Genomic DNA, 9784 nt, shown 5'->3' with positions numbered 1-9784 from the left:
CAGGTCCAGTGTCAGGTCCATCCAGCGTCAGGTCCGTCCAGCGTCAGGTCCAGCGTCAGCTTCAGCGTTAGGTCCAGCGTCAGGTCCAGCAGCAGATTCAGTGTCAGGTCCAGCGTCAGGTCCAGCGTCAGGTTCAGCGTCAGGTCCAGCAGCAGATTCAGTGTCAGGTCCAGCGTCAGGTTCAGTGGCAGATTCAGTGTCGGGTCCAGCGTCAGGTCCAGAGTCAGGTCCAGTGTCAGGTCCATCCAGCGTCAGGTCCGTCCAGCAGCAGGTCCAGCAGCAGATTCAGTGTTGGGTCCAGCATCAGGTCCAGTGTCAGGTCCAGCGTCAGGTCCAGCGTCAGGTTCAGCGTCAGGTCCAGCAGCAGATTCAGTGTCAGGTCTGGTGTCAGGTTCAGCATCAGGTCCAGCGTCAGGTCCAGCAGCAGATTCAGTGTCAGGTCTAGCGTCAGGTTCAGCGGCAGGTCCAGTGTCGGGTCCAGTGTCGGGTCCAGCAGCAGGTCCAGTGTCGGGTGCAGTGGCAGGTCCAGCATCAGGTCCAGCAGCAGATTCAGTGGCAGGCCTAGTGGCAGGTCCAGTGGCAGGTGTAGCCAACTTTGCACATGGCCCATGTGAAAATCAACCTTCTCCCTTCCATTTTTTAAAGCAGCACTTATTAGTGGAGCCTATTGCTATTTCACTGTGGCTTCACAGTGGATTTTAAGCATTTGCTTTATTAAAGCAACGTTCCATGCTCTTTGTGCTAAGTCACCTCTGCCTTTCTGTGAGTGGCTAGAATTGGGGTTCACTCTCAGATGTGCCAGAGCCTGGTACCTGCATCAGTTCTGGAGTCTACTTTGTCCTTATAGCCTGCCATCCACCGACAGCTGTCTTCTTCCTGTCACTCCTTCCACATGGAGTCCAGCAGTGTGCACAGTTGGGAGCCTGTGCCGATGCTGGTTTTGTAGGATCTTACTGGGACCTTACTGTTCTTTTCACTAGGAAAAGAGACCCTGCAAAGAACTTACAGAAAAGCCCCAAGAAGCCATATTGATAGAATCATAGTGACAGAATTCTATAACCGTTGGAAATGGCATTGATTGTCGTGAAATGTGCACTTACGTGAGGCATAGTAAAACATCACATTGGAATACTGCACTGGGTAAGAGCTTGGAAAGGAGATTATGAAAGTATAACTGGCTCTACTCTTATATGCTGGAGCATGATAAAGCAATGCAGGTATTGCATAGAATGGAACAAACAGGATAGAATTATACAGAGTAGTGCAGAATAGAACAAATATAATGTTATATAGGGTAGCATGGAACAAACAGTGTAGTATGGTATACTCTAGAATAGAACAAACAGTATAACATTATATAGTGTAGTATACAATAGAACAAATAGTGTTATATGGCTTAGAATGGAACAAGCCGGATAGTATTGTATAGCATGCACTGAACTAGCAACATAGTATTACACAGCACGGTATGGTCTAGATTAGAACACACAGCGTAGTATTAACGTTACACAGTGTAGTGTAGAATAGTAGAGTCATGTAGCACAGAACAGAGAGGATAGTGTTGTGTAGCACCGATGCAGGACTTTTTGCTCCTTAGCTCAGCTGGGTCCAGGTTCTTGTCTCATGACCAGGAAGAAACAGGCACGTGGATATCGAAGAGTAGTGCAGCAGAATTTATTAAGTGAGAAGAAAAGCTCTCAGTGAAAAGAGGGGTCCTGAAAGCAGGTGGCCAGTTGCCCCTTCCCAGTTGACTCCGAGGGCTTTTACATAGAAGCTGATGGGGCTGGTAAGGAGCGAATTTCTGGTGGCTCCACCCCATTCCCCTGCCACCCCATGTGCATGTGGGCCCTTAGTCTGCCGAGGGCATGTTTAGGCAAGGCCCCTGTGCAAGTTTCCTTATCTGCACAAAACATGGGTGGGAGGCTCTCTGGGACCCTTCCCTTAGAACTGTCTGCCTAAGCAAGCTGGCTAACTCCTTTCAGTATAGAAGAAAAATAGTATAGAACAGAACAGGTAGTACAGTATTATAGAGTGTAGAATGAAACAGTATAATTTATCATATAGAGGGGAATAGTATGATATGGCATAGAACAAATAGTCTATTCTGTAGAGTAGCATAGAATGGAACAAACAGTGTTGTACTCGTATCGTATGGAAAATAGCCTTGAATAGCACAGAACAGACACTGTCAGGCTCCATGGTGGAGAGTATACCCACCAGGATAGCGTGCTTCAGTGCAGTGTCCCTGGCCCTTGATATTTCTTTGGTTCTATGAAAATGAGGGCAGGGAGATAAGAGACAGGGAGGAGGTTGGCTTTTTTACTTTTAAGGTATTCATTACTTCTTGGGGATCATTTGGTGGTCCCTCTCTGGTAGTGTTCTCTGGAGCAGTCTGTGTATTCTGTGTAGGATGAAGTCAGGTGTTTTATGTGAACAGTTGCTTCATGCCTTGAACATGGCAGAGACTCAGTGGGTCTTGGCAGTTAACACTCTGATGACTTCTCTGCGGTGCCCTCCACGCTATAAATACCACACATTACAGGAAGTCCAGGCTTTTTCATTAGCTGGGTTTCATTTTAACAAAATTGGAAAGCCCTGCGTATTTGGAATGCCCAGATCATTCTGCACTTAAATGACTTCACCTGTCCAGCTGAGTACAGGAACGGACCTCTGGGCTTTTCTACCTTTTATGCCTTTTCTCCCATTTTTTTCATCTGGCAGTCTCTTCTGAGAAACCTTGACTTTGTTGTCTGAAAAACACTGATTAGCATGAGATCAGATAGCAGCTGTGAAGAATGAAAGCGCCACTAGCAAATCGGCAGCAACTGATAAGGAGAGATGCATCTCCCTGCGTGCTGCCAAGGTTTATGGAGTGGAATCCCCGGACACCACTGCCCTCGCTGCCTGTGCATGCCTCTGGTGTGGGTCATTTCCTTATTGAACTTGGCTGGGGACTCCTGAGGGGCAGAGTGAGGCTTGGATGGGTCGGGACTCGGTAATTTGGGAAAGGTATGCGTGGCATTCCAGTTTGCAGTCCGTGTCCCTGCCGTGTCCCTGTTGGAAGAGATGCTTTTAGGGGATCTGTTAATGCAGAATGATTAGCAAGAGTTGTCTCTTCTGAACCACTTCTGACTTCATCCTTTCTCAAGTCTTTTACAAAGAGAACTTAGGTTTCTCAAGTTTTAAGAATTAATGTCAAAGAGCAATTTAGTGTTCTTTTTGAGTTGCCAGCTTTGCTGTGGATGATTTGCGAGTCCTCGGTGGTTAGGGCCACCACACAATTGGTGGGCCCTCTTTTCCCCACCCTGGTGGAGACTTTCTCACCCAAAGAAATGTATTGTGTTAACATGTTTCAGTTAGGATATTTTAGTAGGAGACAGAATTATGGCTCTGGTTTAATTTGTAATGGGTGATAACTGTAGCAAGGTCAAGATTGAGACTTGCAGTGTAGCTCATGTAAAACATTGATTGTGAGCGCCCAAAATATGTTGCCAGCTTTGTTGCCGCAGCTCCAAGGACTAGGCATGCATATGTTGTTTTCTGTTTTTTTATTTTTGAGACAAAGTCTCACTGTGTTGCCCAGGCTGCAGTACAGTGGTGCGATCTTGGCTCACTACAACTTCTGCCTCCAGGGTTCAAGCAATTCTCCTGCCTCAGCCTCTCAAATAGCCAGGATTACAGGTACATGCCACCGTGTTTGTCTAATTTTTGTATTCTTAGTAGAGAAGGGTTTTCGCCACGTTGGCCAGGCTGGTCTTGAACTCCTGACCTCAAGTGCTCTGCCCACCTCGGCCTCTCAAAGTGCTGGCATTACAGGCATGAGCCACAGCACCTCGGTGCCATGACTATTTTAAATGTGGAACTGAATATCTGACTTTTTTTTTTTAAAGAACTGTAGACATCACCCCTCACACCTCTTTTCTGGAGCTGCTCTGGGCTGGCGGGGAGACCTCCCAGGCTTGAGGCTGCATCTAAAGCGTTGTTGGATAATGTGGAACTGTGACCCCTTGGTCTTTGGGGAGGTGGGGGCTGTGAGGCAACTTGCAGGAAAAGATGGTGCTTTAGTTTTTGAATTTTGCTTATTTTGTTTACCAAGCTGGTTATGCTAAGATTTGGATATTGTAGTAGGAATCAGTGTCAATTGCATACAATTGACTCTTCTACCACATAGGCTTGAGCTTTGTGGGTTAACTTACATGTGGATTTTTTCAGCGAAACTCAGGGAAAAATCAAGGTATTCCTGCCATGTGAAACTCGTGTCTGGAGGGCTGACTCTTATACACGCAGATACGGCAGGTGCATCTATGGGGCCTGAATGTGCCTGGATTTGGTGTCCATGGGGTCCTGGAACCACCTCACTGAGTACACCACGGATGGCTGTTTCCAGTCATAGGTGATTTCTTTTGTGGTTCCCCATTGGTTTCTTCACACACCCTCCCTCTCATGCCACAGCTGCTGGTGATGATGACTGATGACCTGGCCGTGCTATGCCAGGCTCCTCAGCTCCTTGGAGAGATTTCTGTGCTAAGGGCACTATTTGGCAAAAGTCCAGATTTTAGGATACAGAAAATTTGGGGGATGTGAATTCACTCAAATAAATATTTGAGGTTGGCCTCAGAGCCTTGTGTTCTTGTTTTATAAAAGATGAACCTTTAAGGGGAAATATTGTTTAAAAACAGTTAATTGGAAAGGCGCTGAAACAAAGTGAAGCTTTTTTATGCATAATACCTTCCATGTGGATGCTGATTTTCATGAAACTGTAATTGTTACTTGTACATTCTACTAACCCTTCTGCTATTTTCTACTTAACAACTTAACATACTTATTCATTCACTCACTAGTTTGGTTGTTCCTCAGGTTGCTGGGGCCTCCCTAGGACCTGAGCACGGTGCTGGGGATCCAAAAGTAGGTGGTTCCTGATGGGAACATGTCCACGCTGGTGGCCCCACTTGTAAGGAGTCCATGTTGGTGGAGGGCTGACTGGTGACCAGAACCCACGCACTGGTGCCATCATTGGTGCAAGGCAGGTGAGGACAGGGTCTGTAGATATTTAGGGGGGGGTGGTGGTCCCAGACCTGGGCAGGTGGAGGCGCCCTCTGAGGCCCCCAATGGACATTGGCTGAATGTGGTGAGACCAGGAGGGATGGCAGGGGCTAGGACGGAAGGAAGGGCTTCTGCAGAATCCGGGGTTGGGGCCTGAGCCTTGGTACTGGGAGAGATGCAGAGAGGGCAGCTCCAGGCTCTGGAAGGGAAATAGCCAGAGCTGTGCAGCCTCAGGGTCCTGTGGGGACACATCCAGGTGGCCCAGGAACCCCGGGGGGAGTTTTTGTTATGCCATGGGCCTCTCACAAGTGGGGACCAGGGCAGAACAGAGGACATCTGGGTTCCGTGGAGGATCACCCAGGATTCCAGTTGTAAATTACGGAAAACAACTTGAACTATATTATGCAAGGAAGTGAGCGTGAGGAGGGGGTCAGCCCAGAGCAGTCTGGCCAGAAGCTGTCCAGGTTCTAAGGCTGGGAGGCCCCTCGCTGGTTCATGCACTGTGGAATGGCTTCCATGCCTCCAGCCCACGGCAGGTGGAAGGTGCTTCCTGGCAGCCCCTGCAACCTGAAGGGACCAGCGCCCCTCCTGGCTTCACATCCTGTTCTCAGGGACATGGCGGTCACAGGGGGACCAGCTGGGGCGGGGGAAGAGCACCTGATAGAAGTGACTGTGGACTCTTTTAGGAAGGATAACTGTAGACAGAGGTGTTGTCAGCCTGTGTTCTTCTTGTGTTGGTCTGGTACATGCGGCTGCCGTGGGCCAGTGTGGTCCGTAGCCCCCATCTGGGGCATGCAGCTGCTGTGGGCCGGCGTGGTCCACAGTCCTGTTCTGTGGCATGCAGCTGCTGTGGGCCGGCGTGGTCCACAGCCCTGGTGTGGGGCATGCAGTGGCTGTGAGCTGGTGTGGTCCACAGCCCTGGGCACCATGATCCCTGGCCCTGAAATTGCATCTGTTGCTGTGTTCCTGTGGGCCAGCTGTCTCCTGAGGGGAAGAGAACACGGAACAGCCCTCCCCGCGTGGCCTCCCCACTACCACCCACCCCCAGGACCTCCAGTGTTGACCCTGCTGGGGGCTCCTCTCTCCTGGGGGGTCCTTGTCCCAACAAGAGGACTCTATGGGCTGCGGAGTGTCAAGCTGTTTTCTCTCCTGGAACTGGGTTGCTGGCAGCTCCCAGACTCAGGAGGAAAGGCTCAAAAGTACCTTCCTAATAAGGAATTGTTGACGTGAACTTTGAACAGCAAACACTGCTTAAATTTCCTTTTCCGTTTTGATGTGTTAATGGTGTGCCACAAAGCTGTGACGCACTGGGATGTGGGTGACGGGTGACCCCTCGAGAGGACTATGCACTTGTTTGATGATAAGAAGGCATGCTGCTCTTACTGCAAATAAAAACTTCAGTGATTTTCTGCCAGAAAGACCCTGCCCTTTATGTAGGATAAATAGAGGATCATTTGGCAAGTGGTTTGGGATTTTGGGTTAAACTAAAAATAAATTAATTTCATTTTATAGCACTCCAAGCACATTTGAGTTAATTATTCATTGAGAATTTGAATAGCACACAGTGTGTTCTTACTTCCGACTTCCCTCTAATTAATGGTATTTGCTGTAACGTGACAAAATCCTAAGTCTTAAAATTATTGGGTAATGTGAAAAAAGGAAAAGTTGGTTCTCTGTTGTTTTGCTTTGAGGAAATTATATTATTTTACAGTCACTTAATTTTCTCCTTTTCCAATAAGAAAAATTGCTTTCTTACTACCTGGAAATTAATGAAGGCAAAGAGAACACACCCTGAGGTGCATTAAGCCACCATCAAATGTGGATGTGGATTCAGTTTTCCCCTGTTCTCACCTACCTTGCCACCATGGCTCATTTCACATTTGCTTAGGAAAAGAAGAAACATTACTTTTAATAGGCATTAGGCAGTTTTTCTTAACCTAAGGAACAGGACATAATTCCAGTAATGGAAACTACCAACCGAGTGGGTCTGTGTGAGGTTTGGAAGAAAAAAAGGATTTTAACTTCCCCCTGTGTGTGTGGCCACCTCCCCCAGTTGAGAGTCACAGATTTAATTATTCTAATTTTGAGCTTAAAATAATTTGACAGCCTCACAAAAACTACTACAGTCCTATAAAATTCTGCTTGTGTGTTGGGTTTTTCAGTTGCTTGGCTTAATATGGTAAATGAATGCATTATGAGTTGTTATTTTAGTAATTGCTATAAAAATTAATGCATGTTATAACCAAGTGTTATAAAGTTAATTTAACAGCATTAACAGCAAAGTAAAGCTAAAGCTGCATCTGTTTGTCTCTGTACTTGTGCTTGAAGACGGCTCTGTGAGGTAGGCCCTGTGACCCTGCAGGCCTGCGGGAGCAGGTGCCACCTGGCCGCCGTGGTTGCCGCCCATTTCCTCTTGCTGCTAGGCAGCTTTGCAGTTTCCAGGCTGGGGGCAGTCAAGGCGGGTGGTCAGTAAGAGACGTGGGGAGTTGGGTGGTGCAGGTCAGTGTGGGGTAGAAGGAGGTGTGGTGTGTGGGCGTGGAGAGCCTTGGGGGAGGCTGGACAGAGACTCCGGTACCTGCACAGGGTGCGGGGAGCACGGGCCAGTGAGGAGCTCCTGGAATCAGCCCTTGGGGTTTTAATAGAGTGGCCTGTCTTTGGCTCGCTACCACATTCCTGCTGGGGGCCAGGTGGAGGGTAGGGGTGTCAAGGGCTTGTTTCTGTAGGTGAGTGCCCGGCTGACACAGCCCATGTTTCCAGAGGCCCCTCACCTGGGAATGGGCCCTGGCTATTCTCAGAACAAACAAATCTTAGTTAAACTTTACATGTCACCTTTCCAAAAGGTGTTTAAATCTGTGTGAATGTTAAGTCACCTTAATTTAAAGAATAATGATACAACATGATTCTTTTTAGGGGAGAAAACCTAGCTGACTTAAAAGTTAAAATCAGAGGTGGGCACATGCCGCATTGCAGCATTTTGTGGGAGATGGGATTTATGTCCTAGCGGGCAACGGTGTTTCTTGAACTATTGCGTTTGTTCTCTGTTATTGTATTACAGAAGTGACACGTCAAACATAGGGAAATGGAAGGCAAAATAGGCCCCCCGTGATTCAGAGATAAACACTATCAACATATTCGTGCACTTCCTTCTGCTGCTATGTTGTTCCCTTTTTACTGTGAGACCACCATCATAGGATGGGTGTGTAGTTGTTTATGGTGACTTTAGAAGCACGTGTCTGGGCACGGTGGCTCGCGCCTGTAATCCTAGCACTTTGGGAAGCCGAGGCGGGCAGATCACCTGAGGTCAGGAATTCAAAACCAGCCTGACCAACATGGTGAAACCCTGTCTCTATTAAAAGTACAAAAAATAATTAGCTGGGCATGGTGGCACATGCCTGTAATCCCAGCAGGAGAATCACTTGAACTTGGGAGGTGGAGGTTGCAGTGAGCTGAGAGCACGCCATTCCACTCCAGCCTGGGCATAAGAGTGAAACCCTATCTCAAAAAAAAAAAAAAAAAAAGCACCTTTCTTGTAAAAAAGAGGAGTATTTGTTCAGTCTGGAAAGTTTAGACAAAATGTTTTGTTTAAAAATTAGTTATAATACACCAATACATTGGTGATTGATGATCAAGTCATCAATATTTTAATCAATTTTCTTGGTTTCTTTATAAACTTAACATATGCAATTATTGGAAATAACGTAATTTTATGAGTAAATGTTTCTTGGCGTTAGAGATGGAGCAGAGAGGAGGCACAGGGCGTCCCATGGGCCGAGCTCCTTCCAGGGTGTGACCAGCGGCCTCTCGAGTTTGGGATCTGCGTGGAGAAAGATTTATAAATCGCCTTACACAGAACGCCTGCAGCCAGCCGTGGCTCTGCTTTGATGAGGTGGTATACTCTGATAGATTTTTCGAGACAAGACTGCGCTGGATCTGAGGCTGTTTCGGCTGCTTCTGAAGACGCCAGCTCTCCTGCCAGACCCCACAGATACCGTGTCCTTGTCTTCTTTAATCCAGTGTTGTACAGGGAAGTCTGAGGCCAGCTTGATTTTTGCTTCGTGGTAGGAAACTGGTGTTTTCAGGCTTTCCCCGTTTATTTCCACGATGAAGATGATGTCCCACCTTGTCTGTCTGGAGGCTTCTTTCTTGTCTTGTCAGAATGTCCGGGCACTGAGGTGCCTCTTCAGGTCCTCAGTTCCTTTCTCAGCTTCCTCACAAACCCCCCATCTCATCCATCTTCCCTGTAATTCTGCTGTGATTTTTTATTTTCATGCTCACCTTCCCATGTGACTTTTCTTCTTGTTTCACACACGGCAGTGCTGAACTCTATGTCTGAGGCTTGGGGCCACAGTGTTCATTCTGTCTGCTTCTGCGTGTACTTTTGAGAAGTAGGGGGTAGAGGTTGCCCCCTGGGTACTGTTTTAGCTGCACCTGCCCAGACTACCTGAAGTGGGGGTGTTGGGCAGAACCCTTGTGGCTCTGTGGTGGGCCATGTCCCTGACAGAGCAAGAAGTCACACTCCCAGGATGCACCTGCAGCTGTGTTCATGTCTGAGATTGTGATGGGATCCTTTCCGTCTCTAAAATATGTCATGGCTATTATCCAGGGGGTTGGCTGTAGGCTTTCAATGTATGTTTTCACTCTTTTTTTTTTTTTTTTTTTTTTTTACGGGGTCTCTCTCTTTTTTCCCAGGGTGGGGTGCTAGAGGGTGATTGGTGCTCCCCCCCACCCCCGGCCCCCCGGT

At 47.7% G+C, this 9784-nt stretch overlaps 2 protein-coding genes across 6 annotated transcripts in view; one reads left to right on the top strand and one right to left on the bottom strand.

The window, feature by feature from the left end:
- The window catches only part of LOC116541740 (involucrin-like), a 4435-nt gene extending 965 nt beyond the window's left edge, over nucleotides 1-3470 (top strand). For 3 of the 5 annotated variants that reach the window (XM_032266156.1, XM_032266154.1, XM_032266155.1), the window contains 2 exons: nucleotides 72-227; nucleotides 272-3470. In XM_032266156.1, coding sequence (XP_032122047.1) covers nucleotides 72-227; nucleotides 272-445 — 330 coding nt within the window. In that variant the 3' untranslated portion in view covers nucleotides 446-3470. The remainder of the gene's footprint in view (nucleotides 1-71; nucleotides 228-271) is intronic. The other 2 variants (XR_004264923.1, XR_004264922.1) reach the window with 2 other exon arrangements.
- Nucleotides 3471-4311: 841 nt separating this feature from the next.
- PRR26 (proline rich 26) lies at nucleotides 4312-7450 on the bottom strand. Its single transcript, XM_032266160.1, is given in 7 exon segments — nucleotides 4312-4975; nucleotides 4977-5050; nucleotides 5052-5096; nucleotides 5098-5153; nucleotides 5740-5782; nucleotides 5866-6206; nucleotides 7360-7450. Coding segments are annotated over 7 exon segments (795 nt in total). The 3' UTR covers nucleotides 4312-4830.
- Between the last annotated feature and the right edge of the window lie 2334 nt (nucleotides 7451-9784).

This window comes from Sapajus apella, unplaced genomic scaffold (genome assembly GCF_009761245.1).
Source record: "Sapajus apella isolate SASKATOON/1434 unplaced genomic scaffold, GSC_monkey_1.0 scaffold155, whole genome shotgun sequence".
Classification (NCBI taxonomy): Eukaryota; Metazoa; Chordata; class Mammalia; order Primates; family Cebidae; genus Sapajus; species Sapajus apella.
Note: the sequence above shows the minus strand (reverse complement) of the source record. Positions and strands in the feature narration are given on the sequence as shown.